At 38.3% G+C, this 18896-nt stretch overlaps 1 protein-coding gene across 1 annotated transcript; it reads left to right on the top strand.

The window, feature by feature from the left end:
- Window positions 1–365: 365 nt before the first annotated feature.
- Window positions 366–18153, top strand: rorca (RAR-related orphan receptor C a). The gene is made up of 10 exons (XM_077716735.1): window positions 366–669; window positions 9089–9174; window positions 9293–9434; window positions 10505–10945; window positions 11015–11136; window positions 12827–12959; window positions 15578–15685; window positions 15758–15868; window positions 16777–16889; window positions 17693–18153. Exons 1-10 carry the CDS (start codon window positions 663–665, stop codon window positions 17852–17854), a joined length of 1425 nt encoding a protein of 474 aa, XP_077572861.1. The 5' UTR covers window positions 366–662; the 3' UTR covers window positions 17855–18153.
- Window positions 18154–18896: the final 743 nt, after the last annotated feature.

The following is an 18896-nucleotide window of genomic DNA, read 5'->3' as shown; positions in this document are numbered from 1 at the left end:
TAGTACTGCAATGTCAAAAAAGTTGCATAATACTACGTTGTTTCAATGCGAAAGTACTCAAGATGAAATGAAGTAGAAAACAACGTGTACTTTGCACAAGTAGTCGTAAAAACATCTTATTTTTGGCTAAAAAAATACTTTAAGTGATGAGATAAATACTTTAAGTGATAAATACTCCATAAAAGTACTAGTAAATTACTATACTTTTTGTTGCTTGCATCGCAATAGTTCCCACGCTAAGAACTGACACACTGCCACACTTTCTCACGCACGCGTGAGCGGCTCATTGCGCGCGCGCCACCCGCTCGGCGTGCGTGCGCGTGCCTGAGTCGTCACCGGGCACGCACGCACGCAGCGGGCGGGCGGGCTCGGGCGGTCATGTGTAGTCCACGCGTCGTCGAAAGTAGGTTAGCGTCAACCGCGGAGGAGGAAGGAAGGAGCTGCCAGTCCACGCGTGGGTCAGCCGCTTCGTGAGAACCACAACACGGTGTCCCCAGGGGAAGAAAGACCACCTAGAGACACTTGAACTCAACACGAACTAACGACAGCTTGATAGCGGACGAGTTGTTGTTTTTCGAACCGTTTCAGGAGTTTCTGTTTTGAACGTTCGTTTTTTTTTGAGCTTGCAAGAGGAGTTGCATGACCCCAAAAGTCGACTCGACATGAGAGGTGAGTGACTTTTTCAACTTTTGAATTAAGTTTTGGGGGGGAAGAAGGTTCAAACAAATTGGAGGTCTTAAGTTTTCGGACTTTTCGAGGTGCACTTGAACATACCTTGAAAATACAGGAAGTTGGGGAAAAAAAGGCAAAATGACAATGACTCGCTTTGTTATGATTATTTTGGAACTGTTTTCACGTCTTTTTACGCATATGGTGAGTTTGTTTGGCGCCCGGCGTTATTTTTTGAGTGCGTATGCTGCCTCTCGGATGACTCGACTGGCGTTATGTAAGAGTCGGAGAGGCGGCAGGGAAGGGAGGGAGGGAGTGGGCTCAATCAAGCCCGAGAAAAGCCACTTGGCACGGCCACTTGCGCTTACATTTCACCTCCTTTTCCTCGCTCCAATTCAACACTTGACCATCTTACTTTTCCACACTTAATACCGTCAATGACTAACGCGCTTAACTTGCCAAATTCCAGTTATTGAACTCCTTAATCGCCATTGACGTTGATGGACGTCCATCTTATTTTTAAGCAGGCAATAAAATGGACGCCTATCGCCGTCAAGGGCAGTGAAACATGAACATTTACGTACTTAACATTTGTTTAATCATTGACTTAGTGTAAATATGCAAATTTGGTTTGTAAGTGTTTTTTTTTCTCTGTAAATTGCTCAGTTTTTCAGAGAATGATGTGTTATGTAAACTTGGCGTGATAGGTGTTCCATTGACCTAGTTCTGTCATTATGGATTACCGTTACATTATAGTCAATTGAAGCCCCTCCCATTTTTATGGATACTCATTTAAAAAATATATTATTTTCACTTTTATATTATTATTTACACTTTATATTATGATTTGCACCACCCCAAACCTTTTGAATAGTCCACCTTCACGGTATGTAAATAAAAATCTAGTTTTCCTGGCCTTCCGGCGTCAAGGGAGTCGAATAAATTACGGTTTATTTGCGGCCGAGTTGATCTTATGCTGTAACGTGAAGACGCAAGTGTCCAAAAGACCGTTGTTATGATGTCAGCCCGTCACGGATCGCTGTAGCCAAGCCGGATATGGGCACAGCAAGCTCACTTTTAAACATGAGGCCCAGCAGGCTCTAGTTCAAGCTCGGTTTCTTCTGTCGGCTTGGATTACTGACGTTAACCGGGGGGACGCCATTGGACACTTTGATTTTGCTTCCGTACCCAGCGCCGCTTTTTAATAAGAAACGCCGCGCTGATCCGATTTTTATTTGAGAAAAGCGGAAGGAAGCAGAAAACCTGCCGTGAACTAGGTCGAGTTTTTAAATGGGACAAAATTGGGGGTCGTATTGTAGTTTGGGTTTATTTTAGGGGGGATTTTTTGGATGCTAATTTAGGCCCTCGCGGTAAATTAGCAACTAATCGATGGTCATATTATTATAGTTGCTTGGAAACATTGTTTAAAGGCTTTTTTTCTTCCTAACCTTTTATTAGTATCTTTTTGTAATTAATTTTTAATCATTTCTAGTTAAAGTGGGAAAGCAGTGCATTTTATTTTATTTTCTATTAAAAATCGGACTTTATATAATTTTTATATCGTTCTACTTTTCTTTATTTATATTAAATTTATAAAGAAACTAAAAGGAAAAACACGAAATATTTTGTTTTTAATGAAATTTTTGGTTTAATAAAATAAGGCATTTTTAATTAATTTAAAAGCATTGTTTTTTTCATTCAATTCAATCTAGAACTTAAAACAAATTAATATTTTATATACATATATATACAATTATGATGTTGGATGTTACTGAAAAATATTTTGTTATTTATCATTTCAAATTTTTAATTAAGAATAAAAAGTTGAATATTTAACAAGCATTTTAAAAAAATTCTTACGGTGCAAAATTGGGCAAAATCAAGCAAGAACATTTTTTTAAAAATTAAAAAAAAACACAAAAAGTGCAATTTTCCGACTGTAGATATCCGAGAATATTTACCGTCAATCGTCTAAATGCCGCCATTGACGACGAGGGCCGTCTAATCTATTTAAAATGTGAGCGCCGCGAGCCCCCCCTCCCATTTCAAATAGATTTGCCGTCTGTCACGGTCACTGAAACATGATCGTAGACTGGCGAGCAAAATGGCCCGAGGAAAAAGGTCAGTGCGCGCTCTCCAAGAACGGCGCGCCACGACTCCCACTCGCTCGCTCGCTATCTGTTCAATGCGCCGCCTCGCAAGAAGAGTTCACGGTGAAACACGGTATGTGTCAAGGTGCCCTCTCCGTTCGCTGACGACCGCACGCTAAAGATTCCCTTCCAAAATTTATCCACATGGCGTCGTCCAAAAACTGATTTCGAGTTTGCCATGGGGTAAAGATAGCAGGAAAAAAACTAAAAAATATTTAGCCCAACAATTCATATCTGGAACTTTATGATATCTTGACGCTAAGATAAGATTCAAGGTGACTACGACACGGGATCTTGGGGTACTACCACCACCACCACAACTACCACTACTACTACCACCACCACAACTAACACTACTACTACCACCACCACCACTACTACTACTACCACTACTACTATTACTACCACCACCACCACTACTACTACCACTACTACTATCACCACTACTACTATCACCACTACTACTATCACTACTACTACTACTACTACTACTATCACCACCACTACTACCACTACTAATAATACCACTACTACGAATACTACCACTACTACGAATACTACCACTACTACTAATACTACCACTACTATTACTAATACTACCACCATTACTACTACTACTACTACTACTACTACTACTACTACCACTACTACTACTAATACTACCACTACTACTACTAATACTACTACAACTACTAATACCTCCACCACCACCACTCCGACTCCTACCACTCCTACTACTTCTACTACTACTACTACTACTACTATCACCACCACCACTCCTACTACTACCACTCCTACTACTACTACTACTACTACTACTACTACTACTACTACTACTAAAACTACCACCACCACCACCACCACCACTCCTACTACTACCACTCCTATTACTACTACTACTACTACTACTAAAACTACCACCACCACCACCACTCCCACTACTACCACTCCTATTACAACTACTACTACTACTAAAACTACCACCACCACCACTCCTACTACTACTACCACCACCAACACTCCTACTACTACCACTACGACAACCGCTAAAATGGCAATTTATGGCATTGTGACCAATTATTTGACATAAAATACATTATTTAAACAATTTGTTTGCAACCTTATGCTGTTGCTGCACAAAACATAATTATTACTCCAAGTCCCATGCAAAAATCTGTCAATCCTGCTGCCATCCATGCTGCCCCCTTAGCATGTAAAACAACTAACTTTTTGCAAAGCGTGCTGACCAAATATGTTTTTGAGCTTTTTTAACCGGCGACGCTTTGCTGACCACATTCTCCCTCAAATTGGACTCTCCCCGTCGTCAGCTGGAAACATTGCGCGCCGCAAGTGTAAAGCGATCCGCTGTGTGATTTGGCCCGCTTGTAAATGATGCATAGTTTGGCGGCCATTTCGCGGCTCCCGTCAATCCCGCAAACAAGGCCGTAAATGCCACGCGGCGCTCGCGAGACCCTGTCATTATTTAAACACCACTTTTTCTTTTTACCAGGAAACTTCGTCTTTTATTTTCCAGTTAGGTCGGAACAGTTTTAGAGTTAAAAATTGTAAATCAGGGGGCGGCTTATACGAGAGAAATTCTAAAACTCAACCATTTTAAGGCCATTTTTTTAAGGTTGCGACTAATATACCAGAAAATACAGTAGTCAAAATGAATTAAAAACTATTTCCATCTAATTGAATAAGAATAAATTCATTTTAAAAAGACATTCTGTCCCCTTAACAGTGTCCTATTTCTCTACTTCTAAGATTCTTAGAAAGAAACCATCAATCAATCAATCCAAGTAACTGAGAAGAGGAAAAAGTATTTTAAAAATGTGCCTGTAGTCAAGCGTGGTCATGATACAGCAATAATTCACAGGCCCGCCATTTGCTGCCAAAAGTAGGTTAAGTACAGTATGTCATGGAAGGAGTGGACAAAAAAAAGGACTTTACACTGTTTGATTAGCTGGGCTTGAGAGTACAAAGTCTGGACTGACAAGCATTTATTTCCCCCTAAATTGATTCAATAATGGACGCCTAGATGCTTGTAAATGTTACTTAACCTGTGTTATAGCTTTAAAAAAGCCAAAAATAGAAAGACAAATGGCTATTTTGGGGGTTTTGTGTCTTTCCGTATCACTCGAGAACAAAACGAGAACATTTTGAAACTGTAATTGTCAAAAAGTCAATTAAAAATCCAATTATTGCCAAATTATTTTTTAAATGGCATGTATTGTTCGTTTTTAATGGGAGTATTTAATTGGAATGTGTTTTAAAGGGTAAAAATAAGAGAAATGTGAAATGGGGCGGAGCTTAAAAGTTTCAGGTCAGTTTTTGTACATTTTGGATCATTTTCTATTGATTTTGTGGGGCTTTTTGGGATTTTTTTTAAGGTATTTCTAGGTGACTTTATGTTGTTTTTTGGCCATTTTAAAGTTTTTTTAAATGTGAAAATGGGGCGGGGTTAAAGAGTTCCAGGTCAGCTTTTGTACATTTTGGATAATTTTCTATTGATTTTGTGGGGGTTTTGTGGATTTTTTTAGGCATTTCCAGGGGACTTTTTGTTGGTTTTTGGCCATTTTAGTTAATTTTTTTTAATTAAATCATTGTCTGCCATTGACAGCAGGGGGTGAATGAACCAATAGGATTTGAGCAAAATTCAGTTGATCACAAATCTCACAAAAAAATCAAGTTTTGCGACCACCTTGTCAAAAAAATGAAGGATTTTAATTATGTACGTACAGTATGAATGCACTATAAAGTACCCATCAGGTAGAAAAATCTCGTAGTGGACCGGATCGGTACACCTAGCGGTCCATTTGCCGCCCACGCGCCACAGGTTTGACACCACTAATTTTGAGTCAGTGTTTTTTTGACATCTGGATTGATTATGATATTTTAAAAAGGCACGCAAAGTACAGTATGGCGAGAACAGCTGGCGTTATTATCGGCGTATAACATGTCGTAGCATGTCGAGGTTGCGAGTGAAATTTCAGCTTGCGTCCATGTGACAAAATTTGGTAGCTGTAAATCTATTTTTTGCTTTGGTGTCAACCAGTAAGTCATGCGTAATAAATGTATCTGTAATTAAGGCACGCAAGCCATAAAAGCAATGGCTCATTAACATAAATCTGACAAGGGAGGGGTTGATTTATGACCTCCTTGGCGGGAAGATTTAAGGTTTTTGGAGTTGTTTCGCTGGATTTTTAGAGAGGTGGCGACCAATCTATTTGAACAGAGTGCGTTGGCAGAGAACAGTCATGTTTTTTAGTGAAAACAGGCGTCCAATCCCGGTTAAATTGGGACATCTGTTGGTAAACATGCGATCAAATGATAGGACGTTATGAGTTGGTAATAAAGTAATGTACGTCCATTCAAAATGGCGGAAAGTTTGGGAAATCAACAACAAACAACCAAGAGAAAGTTACCTGGAAATCTCTAAAAAAAAATCCCTAAAAGTCCCACAAAATCAATAGAAAATGATCCAAAATGTACAATAAGTACCTGGAAACTCTTTGGCCACGCCCTATTTCACATTTCCCCAAAAATAAACGAGTTGACATGAATGCGGCTCGCGAGCCTATCTATAAATCATCAACCTGTCTCGGGTGTTACGTCTATGTTCAAGTCACGGATCGGGGTCCAAGTCCGATTTAGAAACTGGTGAGGAGAAAAAAAAGGGGGAGGAGCTTAATCCTTGGGCTTGGGTGGGAAAGTGTGTCAGTGGAGCAGATCGGGGGGGGTTACAGGGGGGGGGGAGGCGGGACTAATTTGTTCCTCGCCCGACTGGCAGGTGAGTTGGCGAGTCCTAACGCAAAAGTAGTTGCTCCGCCCCCTGGGCAAAGGCGAGGGTATTACGTCAAACGGTTGCCGGGGCAACCACCTTTGAATGCGCGTTCGTGGAATGCGGCCAGACTACGGTTATATAACAGGTTGGCGGCAGGGGGAGGGGCTATAAGGGAGTGCTTGAGCAAGGCCTTGGGGAGAGAGTAGATTTTTTTTGTTTTTTTAGCTCCGCCCCCTGGTCTTTATTCATTTATTTCTATCTTTCTTATGTAGTTATTTTCAAATTGTGGGATATTTATGGTAACAAAATGAATATTTGCTTTTGTTATTTGTTTTTGATTTTTATTGTGGGTATAAACCGGTCTGAACTAGATTTGTTACCTCATTTTATAGACCAGTGGTAACGTAACATTTTTTTATGACTTAATTGTTGTTTTGTTTAATTATGCCTTGTGCTTGGCTGGTTATCCATTCAGGAAGTACCATGTTGTTGGTTAGGCTGAGCTTCGGCACCCCCAGTGACATTTTATTGGATTTTTTGGTTATTACGTTATTATTGTTGTATCTTATCATAAAAAAAAGTTGCATGTGTTAGACTGAGATATTTAACCATTCGTTTATTCGACGTGGGTGGTGCCGGAGCCTATCTGTACTGCTCATGCTAATTAATTTAGCATACAATTAGCCTAGCATGCATATTTTCGGGATGTGGAAGGAAATTGAAGCACCCAAACAAAACCCACTTGCTATTTTGACAACATGCAAAGTCCAGATAAGCTCAGGGATCGAACCCGCGATCTCAGAACTGCGAGGCGCTTGTGCAAACCACTTCTCCACCGTACCATGCTGGTAAAACTTTTTATTACCATCTCTTGTACTGTTACGCCACACAATTTTCATAATTTTTCTTCAGTTTATCAAACAAAATTTGATTTTTATGCTTTTTTTCGTGTCAACGACTACTCGGAAAATGTCCCGGAAAAAAAAATCCAATTTGCATTCTTCTTTAGGACCTCTCTGTCCTCTTGTCATGTGATGGCGCTAAATTCCAATTACTTTCATAAAAGAAGTGACAAAAACCATCACGATGCTCCACCCGTAGGAATTATAGCAATTGCGGTTTTGCCATTTTGACATCCTCGGGGGGTCGGCTTGTTTTTCTAGACCAGCTCGCCTGCATTTTGTTGTTCCGAAGGGAGGTGGGGAGGGGTGACGGAGCAGAGCGGGCTGTGAAACTTTATAACCTCGGGCCTGGGCTAATGCAATTGACCTGCTATTCTGGGATGGAGGAGGCTCGGCTACTTAGATAAACAACATAATGAAAAGAACATGCTGTTCTTCCCTAAGAAGGCTCAAGCTTCCACAATGCAACCCAATAGCATAATGTACAGTTTAAAGAGGATGGGAGGGGCCGTTTGGGGTGTCTGCGGATGTCCCAATACAAAAATGATGGGTCAGGAAATTATTTTACTAGAATATGAATGCACTTTTTCATCATTTTCTTGTCAATTCCAAAGAGTTTGTCAATAGTAGAGTTCATTTGCTGCCAGATTTCCCACTTTAAATGGATTGGACAACTTGTTTTTGACATTTATTGTTCATTTGCTGCCAACTTTCCGACTTTAAATGGATTGGACAACTTGTTTTGACATTTATTGTTGGTTTTTGGTCACTTTTTGTTGATTTTAGGGCATTTACTTGTATTTTTTTATTTTTTTGGGTCACTCTCAATGTTTTTGACATTTATTCTTCATTTGCTGCCGTATTTCCCACTTTAAATTGATTGGACAACTTGTTTTTGGCATTTATTGTTCATTTGCTGCCATCTTTCCCACTTTAAATGGATTGGACAACTTGTTTATGACATTTATTGTTGGTATTTAGTCACTTTTTGCTGATTTTAGGGCATTTACTTTTATTTTTATTTTTAAATTGGGCCACTTAACTTGTTTTTATCCAATTTAAAATCTGATAACAAATTACAGTAATCCCTCGACTATCGCGGTTCATGTACAATAAACATGGCCGTGACAATTCAAAAATCACAAAGTGGGGTCTCTCCTATTAAAATAAATAAATAGTAAAAAAATTAAAAATCCGCTTGCCAGTTTCAGCAAATTTCACATTTTTATGCACTTTAAAAAAAATTTAAAAATTAATAATAGCATTAAAAAAAATGCTAAATAGTCAATTTCCAGCAAGTGAAGTCTCGATAATCGATCCCTTAAATCTAACAATAAAATATGCAATATTTTAGATTTAAAAAATAAAATAAAAAATGATTACCTTTCCCGGATATAGACTTATAAAATTCTATATTTCAGTTTTTATTGGGAAAGACTTACTTTGTAAATTAACACCACTAATTTCCTTCTACGCAGCTGTTGTATAACAACAATAAAGTCATTTGACTTTAAGTGACTTGACTTAATTACCGTAATCCCCACTTAACCGCTAACTATTTATTTCTCCCCTTCCTCCAGCTCAAATAGAAGTCATTCCCTGCAAAATCTGCGGGGACAAATCCTCAGGGATCCACTACGGCGTCATTACCTGCGAAGGCTGCAAGGTGAGTCGTCATCCTGTCCTCCCCAAAAAAATGGACGCCTTACCTGACCTTAAAATGAATATGTTTGAGTCATAGCCAATTCATGTTTGTAACCGTGTAGTCGTGTGTCTTTGTGAAGGGCTTCTTCCGACGAAGCCAGCAGAACAACGCCATCTACTCTTGCTCACGACAAAGAAACTGCTTGATTGATCGGACCAATCGCAATCGTTGTCAACACTGCAGACTGCAGAAATGTCTGGCTTTGGGAATGAGTCGTGATGGTGAGTTGATTCCGTAAAACGGGTCAAATGACTCAGTTCACGTAAACCGAATCGAGTCAAATGACTCAGTTCACGAACACCGAATCGAGTCAAATGACTCAGTTCACGAACACCGAATCGAGTCAAATGACTCAGTTCACGAACACCGAATCGACTCAAATGACTCAGTTCACGAACACCGAATCGAGTCAAATGACTCAGTTCACGAACACCGAATCGAGTCTAATGACTCAGTTCTCGAACACTGAATTGAGTCAAATGACTCAGTTTACGTACACCGAATCCAATTACAGTAAAACCTCGCCAATTTTCTGATTCTGGCTTTGAATCGGCCAAAAACACATGAAAAATGTATTGAATTGAATGCTTTTATAGGCATTATACAAGTGTAATGACATTTAAAGCTTAGCCACAAAGTGCACAAATATCATTAACAAATACATAATCAACAAATAATAACAATGAATAATATTCAACATAATACTACAGCATAATAAATTGTCAAAAACACAAATAAGTAGGGAAGTGCACTAGTAACAACAACAACAAACATACAAACAAATAATAAATAAGTAATAAAAATCAATAATGAATCAATAAAGATTAGTTAACATGAAACTACTAAAAAGTTGTCAACAACATAAATTAGTAGGGAAGTGCACTAATAACCAACAAACAAACAAATCAGAACAGAATAATATTCAATAAATAAGTAGTCAACATCATAAATAAGTAGTACAGTAATCCTCAAATATCTTAATGATTTAATGTAGGCCGTCATAATTGAAAAATTGCAAAGTAGGAAGTAGCAATTTCGACTTTTCAACCAGTTAGCCTAGCTTAGCATACATACATTTTTTTGGGAAGAAACGGTAGTACTCGGAGAAAATCCACACATTCCCGTTAACAAAATGCGAGAAACAGTGAAAAACTCCAGAAGCAGTGAAATTCGGCCTGGGATCAGACCCAGAACCCCAGAACTGCGAGCCTAACATGCTAACCACTTATCTACCGTTCCATTTTTTTTTGGAGAATAAATAATATCGAGCTTATTTTTCTTGTTGGCGCAGCGGTGAAATTTGGCCGGATGTCCAAAAAGCAACGCGACAGCCTCTACGCCGAAGTCCAAAAGCACCAACAGTCCCAAGAATGCGCCGGCCTGACGGCCCGGGAAGACAACGGCGACGCCGCCGACCACGGACGAGCTTACCGAAGAGTCTCCGGCGGCACATTGGGAGACCTGGACGACTTTACCACGTTGCCCGAAAGCCTCCTCTTCAACCTGCCGTTGACGCCCGAGGACCAGAACGGCGAATACGGCAACCTGGACCTGTTTGCCGGTAGCGCCGGTAGCGGCTCGTCCTCTCAGAGCTCGCCGGAACAGAGCCACTTGGACTTTGCCGAGGCTAACCACGGCATCAAACACGAGTACCAGCTCTTGCAGGATTCCGGTCTCTTTTCGCACGCCATCTTGAACCCGCTCCCCGAAAGATGCTCGCTTCTCGAACTCGGTATGCCCTTATTTTCTTCAAGTCGCCAATGTGGGCGGAGCCATTTTAACGCCATTTTTTTCCTCTCAGAGCACATTACCCAATGTGTGGTGAAATCCCACATGGAGACCAGTCAGTACAGTACAGAAGAACTGAAAAGAATGGCGTGGTCTACATACAGTATGGAAGAAACCCGAATGTTCCAAACTAAGGTAGGACACCAACCAATACAGTGTTCCCTCGCTACTTCGCGGTTCAGCTACCGCGGACTCAGAGCTTCCGGGATTTTTTTGGGGAAAAAAATAGTAAAATAAATACAAATATTACATTGAGACAACATATTTTACAGTTTTTTTTTTGTTATAACATGAATTTCACTCTCTCTACCCGTATTCTATATGGTGTACTGTATACAGGGGGTAAAAAAATAAAAAAAAATTAAAAAATATATATATATTAATTTTTTTTTGGAAGTAAATTCAAATTAAGCATTTTTGAAGGGGAATCCATACTTTTCACTTATCGCAGGTGGTCCCGGTCCCCATTAACCGCGATAACCGAGGGAACACTGTAGCCCCATTACAAATATTACTTCATTCGTTTTCTGGACCGCTTATCACAGACATGGATGGGCAAACTACAGCCCGTGGGCCACATAGCCTTTTTAATCCGGCCCGCCGACGTCCAAATAAAGTTTAAAAAAAAAATCCCCAAGATGGCGCTGTCACACGGTAGCCAATGGCAGTAGTTCTGTCCACTCTTATTTGTTTTTAATGTTTTACAGCCCTTTTATCTTTTTTTTCAAATTACATTTTAATATTTCTTAATATATCTCTTTTGACTTTACTTTGTACTTAATACTTTTTACTTTAGTGATGAGTATTTTAATACTTTCGTCCTTTTTTTCTGTTTATCTTTCATATGTACTGTTAACGGATGCACTTTTTTATATGTATCCTATCTTGTTGTGCTGACCCTGCCCATCTATCACATTTTTAAAGTCAATATGGCCCTTACTAATGATTGCAATTCTCCTTATTAAGCGATAAAAAACATTTACTCACATAGGGCGCACGTAAAAGTCTAAAATTTTCTTCAAAATGGACGGGCTGCCCAAATAGTATGCACTAAATATAAGATTCTGTAGATGGCGCTGTATGACGCTGACAGGCTTGACTGTCTGGGTACATTGCTTGCTGACACGCTATATTCATATAGTGAAAAGAGCTAAAATGAGCATATTATGCTATAAGCATGACAACATTAGCAATCAACAATGGATTTTTAGTCTGCTATCATTAACAGAAACAATCTAAAATGGCTAAAACAAAGAAAAAAAACTTTAAAAATACTGTACAAAAGTTGTTATACAACGAACACAATTTTAAATGATCAAAAAAGTGTATAAAATACAGGAAAAACATTAACAGGTATACAATTTGTGTACAAAAGTGTTCAAGCCGTTAGCCTAGCCTAGCATGTATTGGGGAAAATTGGTCCATCAAAATGTATTTAAAATTGTTCTAGTTTATTTCAATTGCTGAAATAAACAATTGCTTTCTCTATTCAACAAAAAAACAAGATTTCAATCAAAACCCGTTTTCACGTGTTGTCCTACCAGCGCCGCAAAAAAAAGATAATCATCGAAAACATTCTTCAAAGAATTCAAGCAAGATCAAACAAGCTTTGTTCACACAACACATTAACGTTTCCATAAATAACTACACCAAACCGCAAAAAAAAAAAAAAAAATAGTTGTGGGTTCATTTAATAAACAAGATACAGTTTGTGCTGTTTTTCTGGCGGGATTCCACTAATAGAATCAAGTAATGAGTGCCAAATACAACTTGTACGATTGTTCCCGTGTTTTTTATGCTTTATTTTTGTTGCTCTTTTTGTCAGTCGGCCGAAGTGATGTGGCAACAGTGCGCCATGCACATCACCAACGCCATCCAGTACGTGGTGGAGTTTGCCAAACGCATCTCTGGCTTCATGGATTTGTGCCAGAATGACCAGATTATCCTCCTCAAAGCAGGTCAGTAACCCTACAAAAGAAATACCGTATTTTCACGACTATAAGGTGCACTTAAAAGTCTTAAATTTTCTCCAAAATAGACCGTGCGCCTTATAATCCAGTGCGCCTTATATATGGAAAAAACAGAAAACGAAAAACCACCACTGTCGGATATTAAAAAAACACAAACGCCTGAACGGATAATAAATTAAAAAAATTAAAAAGAATTAAAGTTCATAAAAATGTGTAAATCTATGGTGTAACTCGAAAAAAGAAGCCACTCCCCCGTCCTCCGTTTGCTACTAGAACTCAGCACTGAAGTAAAAAAAATAAAAATATATAAATATATATTTAAAGTTCATAAAAATGTGAAAATCTTGCTGAAACTCACAAGCAAAAGAACTCCGCCCTGAAGAAAAAACCCCCAAAATAAATAAATAAATACAATTTGAAAAATGTTTCAAGTTCATAAAAATGTGAAAACTAAAAAAATGAACAAATACATTTTTTTAAGTTCATAAAAATGTGAAAATCTTGCTGAAACTCATAAGCAAAAGAACTCCGCCCTGAAGAAAAAACCCCCAAAATAAATAAATAAATACAATTTGAAAAATGTTTCAAGTTCATAAAAATGTGAAAACAATAAAATAAACAAATACATTTTTTTAAGTTCATAAAAATGTGAAAATCTTGTTGAAACTCACAAGCAAAATAACTTGGCCCTGAAGAAATAAAAGCCAAAATAAATAAATAAATACAATTTAAAAAAAGTTTCAAGTTCATAAAAATGTGAAAACAAAAAAATAAACAAATACATTTTTTTAAGTTCATAAAAATGTGAAAATCTTGTTGAAACTCACAAGCAAAAGAAGAAAAAAAACCCAAAATAAATAAATAAATACAATTTGAAAAATGTTTCAAGTTCATAAAAATGTGAAAACTAAAAAAATGAACAAATACATTTTTTTAAGTTCATAAAAATGTGCAAATACACACACAAGCCACTCCCCCTGACCTCGACTTGCTACTAGAACTGAAGTAAAAAAAAATCAAATAAAAATCATTATTTTTTATTTGCTGTTTTTCTGTAATCGCAGCCATGTTTGCTCTACATTAACCGCGATAATCGAGGGATTACTGTATATTCATATTTATTTTTCTCTCTGAATATTACATTATATTGTCAAATTACATAAATTAGCCGCCTTGTTTTTAGCATCATTCAAACGGAGAAAAAAATAGCTGCGTGTAATCTAACTTTTCGGCCATACAATTCAAGTACCATGGCGCCGAAAATCGAAAACTGGGGTTTACCCGGAACCATCATAAAGAACGCACAACCAATGGCGGTTTGTCGCGGTCCAGCTGTCATGGCCAGAAAATAAAACCTCCGGGAAAACCGACTCCCCCGTCGTCTTTGTTGACAACTTCCCTTCCTCGCCGTCCTATTTTTTTTTTTATCACATGAAAGCGCACATGCGGTCACTTGGCCTGAGGGGGGCGCCGACTTGACCGAGTTGGCGCGGCTTGACTCAAAAAATGTCTTCCGTTGGCGACCCTTGTTTGTATTTACCCGCATTTTATTTTTCAAACCGTCCCACTACGAAAAGAACGTATCTTTTTGAATTTTTAAGCCGTGTTTAATTTCCACGACTCGAACCCTATCGAGAGTATCAGTGGTTTTAAAAAGAATGTTGTTGGTGGTTGACTACACCCAGGTTGCGTTGTTATTATTGCCAAACCAGATTGATTAGTTGCCATTTAAAGTCAGAGTTGACCTTAGTTACACTATTTTTATTTCCATTACAAAGCGTGTTATTGTAACTAGCCCGCCTACCCGCATAAGCTAAGTCCCGCCCCTTTTAAATGAAGCATGACGTCCATACGCAAATACTCTTGAGATTCAGGAAGCTGTTTTATTTTTATTGATTTTAAATTCTTATGAAGACATGTATGTAGTGCTTATCTATTTATTATCATGTTTTTTCACCAATGGGGACGAGTTAGTTAGTTTTATGGTGAATTTATATCAGATTTTTTAGGCATTTTTTTGAGCAATTTCTGAAAGAATTTACTTATTTTTTGTGGAATTGTAAAATTGGGTTGAGGGAGTTTTGAACCTGTTTTATGTGCTTTACAGAATTACAAAATACAATCAATTATTTTAAACTGAATAAATTAAATATAATATTTACAATTTTTTTAAAGAAATACTGAAAATAAAAAAGCGAACATAAAATGAAAATATTTCCTCAAAATTAGATTTTCAAGTTGAAAAATGTAAATACATTTCAGTCAAAAAATGCCAAGTGAACAACAAAATAATATCCTTAAAAACACATTTTTGTCTCTAAAAGCCAAATTTGACAATTACAACACACATACCTAATACATATACTCCCACCTCAAAAACATTCACTTGAAAAATGTCAATATATCTAAGCCCAAATGACAACAGAACAAAAAAATAATCATTAAAATCCTTAAAAAGACACCATTTCAGCTCCAAAAAACGAATTTCCCAATCACAACACATACACAACGAATATACACCCACCCCAAAAACATTCACTTGCACTCCAACCTCTCCTATGACTTAAAAATAACATTTTTTATTTAATTTTATGTCCTAACCACAGGTTGCATGGACGTCCTGTTAATCCGAATGTGTCGAGCCTACAACCCGGTCAACAACACCTTCCTATTTGACGGAAGGTTCGCCCCAGCTCACTTTTTCAAAGCACTCGGTAAGTTCATCTTTTTCCTCGTTTTCCTCGCTACTTCTCTCCAACTTCACTAACTCCTCCCCTTTTCTTCAGGCTGCGACGACCTAGTGACAGCCGTTTTCGACTTGGCCAAAAACTTCAGTCGTATACAAATGTCCGACGAGGAGATGGCGCTTTTTACCGCCGCCGTGCTGCTCTCACCAGGTAAGGATTCAAATAATTACCCTCTAGGTGTGTCAAATCTTGAAATCAACTACCTGGTCCGAATATAAGACGATATATATATTTTTTTGCTTTAAAATAAGGCTGGTCGTCTTAAAAGTTCATTTGAGATCAAGCGGGCCGGACCAGTAAACTCATTGCAAAATTACACAGAACTAACAATAAACCCACTTTTTTTCCTTTGTATTAGTCACTAATAGTAATAATTAGTGCAAAAAATGAGTAAATTATCAAAAAATTTATTAACAAAATTTTCCTTTTACATTATGAACAATATATTATGAACAAGAGAATAACATAACAACATAAATAAATGTCAATTCATGTTGTCTGCACGTACTAAAACACCGCGCCCCCTAGCGGATAATACAAGAACTACAAATTTTAAAGAAAATTCATATTTTTTTATACAATGCAGCTTTCTTCCCCGGGCCGTACCAAACCACCAGACGGGCCGGATCCGGCCCGCGGGCCATATGTTTGACAACCCTGGTTTAGGTGGTAGTTGTGTGAGGACTGTCAAACTAATTAGGGAATTTACATATAAAGTACACTTCTACTTACTAACTTTTCAAGTAATGAAAAAAGTTCTGGAAGCAATTCATTTTGTAAGTAGAGGTACTGTATAATTAGATTTAAAGCTTCACCATGAAATACGCACATAAATAATCCATAATTAAGTAATAATTAAGTAGTTAAGTTAATAAGCAGTCAACGTGATAGTGATTCTACATTAGTCTAGAAAAAGGGAACATGATGACATACTTTTTCATCACTACTGAGAAAAGCGCTCAATGAGGGATCGACGAAACGCAAACTGAATTGACGATGGCCGCCCGCATCAGGCAATTGTGTACACTATTGATTTGTTTCTGTTCTTTTCCCGTTAGACCGACCCTGGTTGACAGATGTACAACAAATCCAGAAACTTCAGGAGAAGGTTTACGTAGCCCTTCAGCGCTGCTTACAAAAAGGCGGGGCGTCGGAGGAAAAACTTGCAAAGGTAAGACTCTTATTTACGACTATTTCATTAAATATGTTTTTTTAATGACTTTATTTACTTATAAGACCCTCCCACGTATAAGCCGCACTGTTAAAATGGCTTTAAAATGGTTGAGTTTGACAATTTCTCTCGTATAAGCCCCGCCCTGATTCACAATTTTCATCTCCATATTTATAGTTTTAATAGGGAGTACAAATGTTTTACTTTGAAGGGAAAATCTCAAGAAAAAAGTATTTCTGAGATAGTACATTATCAGGGTCAATATCATAAGTAATTAATTTATCCAGTAATGTTTGTTTTCTTACTGCAAAACTGAAAATAACCAACAAATTGTAAATCTTACTTTGCCAACATCTACAACCTACTGGTGAAAAGGAGTATAGCAAGTCTTTGGCGAATTTAAGCCTTACCCTGGATTCAGTCTGCATTTTTTTTAGTTACAAATACGGCTTATATGCGAGAAAATACGGTAGTCGTCCTTTTTTTAGCAGCCTTAGCCCCGCCCACTAAGGAGTTCTCACCCAGAATGTCCATTTTTTCAGTCTGCTAGCTTTGCTATTCTCTTATCCTGTCAACATGTACTAGCTAGCATAAAGCTAGGAAGCTAGAAATTAGCTTCAATTCTGGTTATGACATCACAACCAGAATTTCTGAAGAAAAAGTGGGCGGTCCGTTCCCCCTTTGCGTCATTTTGGTTGTAATAACGATAAAATGTCAAAATGATGCTGTAGTGGTTCATTTATCCTTAAATGGGGAAATAGGAGAATGTTTTTTTTTAATGTACTTCTCCTCCTCACCTGTAGATGGTGTCCAAGCTCCCCATCATGAAGTCTATTTCCAAACTCCACATCGACAAACTGGAGTTCTTCCGTCTCGTCCACCCCGAGACGGCGTACACTTTCCCGCCGCTCTACCGCGAGGTTTTTGGTAGCGAAATCACTTTTCCAGACTCGACAGAAGGCTAAGGTGCTTTAATTTCAAATATATATATATATATAAAAATATATTTAACGGTGATTGTGTGAGGCCAAGAAGAGAGAGTTATAAAACGCAGCGACAAAAATTGAGGCGAAAGGCCCAATAACAATCTCGCACGCTACACTTTTCACAACACACTCCTCTCGCTTTGGAACTCCCGACCGATCCGCGCCGTTCCGCGCCCGAGGGTGGCTCGGCGCCCCCTTTTGGTCGGAGGACAGAATAGAAAGTGGCCTCGACGATTTGTATTGTCCAAATGTTTTTTTTCTTCTAGTCCTTTAACAAATTTTTTTATTTCTACCCCAGTTGAATGTAAGCTGTCCCGGTTCCGCGTCCCTTAAAGCGCTTCAGCACCCCCTAAAGGCCTGATTCTGAATGTAAATATTGTAAATCACATAACTAAGCAAATCCTTACTTACCTCGCAGTTTTATTTTCGTCCGTTTTGGTAGCGATCAACCATTTTTCGCTGGTTTTTGGGGCGTTTGGACAAAGCGTTTTAAAGGGACCACGATCAAACTTCCCTTCCGTGCTAATATTTATTGTTTTATTTCGTTTTTTTTTAATTACTAGTCACCCCCTAAGACAACAGGCTCTTTTTTGAAGCTAACAGTACCTCAACCCTAACGACCTTTAACCCTTCATATAAGCCACTTTCTGACTTAGAGTCAGAAAAATGGGAAACCTATTTTTTTTAGAGTTTCTATTTTATATTCAAATGCCCGATAGCGAAAATTATTAGCATAGCAGCACTTGCCTTTATGCGCTACTATTGTGTTGGAAGGAGAGTGGACAGATGGCACGCTAGTTTATTTAAGCTTCTTAGTCGTCGCTTAGCGGGGATTTATTATACGCGCCAACTCTCACTCGTTCCAAAGTCCAACGCGATTGGTTTGACTTTCAAAGTTCGACTTAGGAGGTTCCGAAAGAAGGGTTGTTTCAGAATTGGGGGACATTTTAGTTTGCAAACTGTTAGATTTGAAGTCAACTAGTTGGAAAATGTAAAAACAGACAGTTTGGGGAGTATATGT

Source organism: Stigmatopora nigra, chromosome 5, assembly GCF_051989575.1.
Source record: "Stigmatopora nigra isolate UIUO_SnigA chromosome 5, RoL_Snig_1.1, whole genome shotgun sequence".
NCBI lineage: Eukaryota > Metazoa > Chordata > Actinopteri > Syngnathiformes > Syngnathidae > Stigmatopora > Stigmatopora nigra.
The sequence above is the reverse complement of the archived record's forward strand: the minus strand, read 5'-3'. Positions and strand labels throughout refer to the sequence as shown.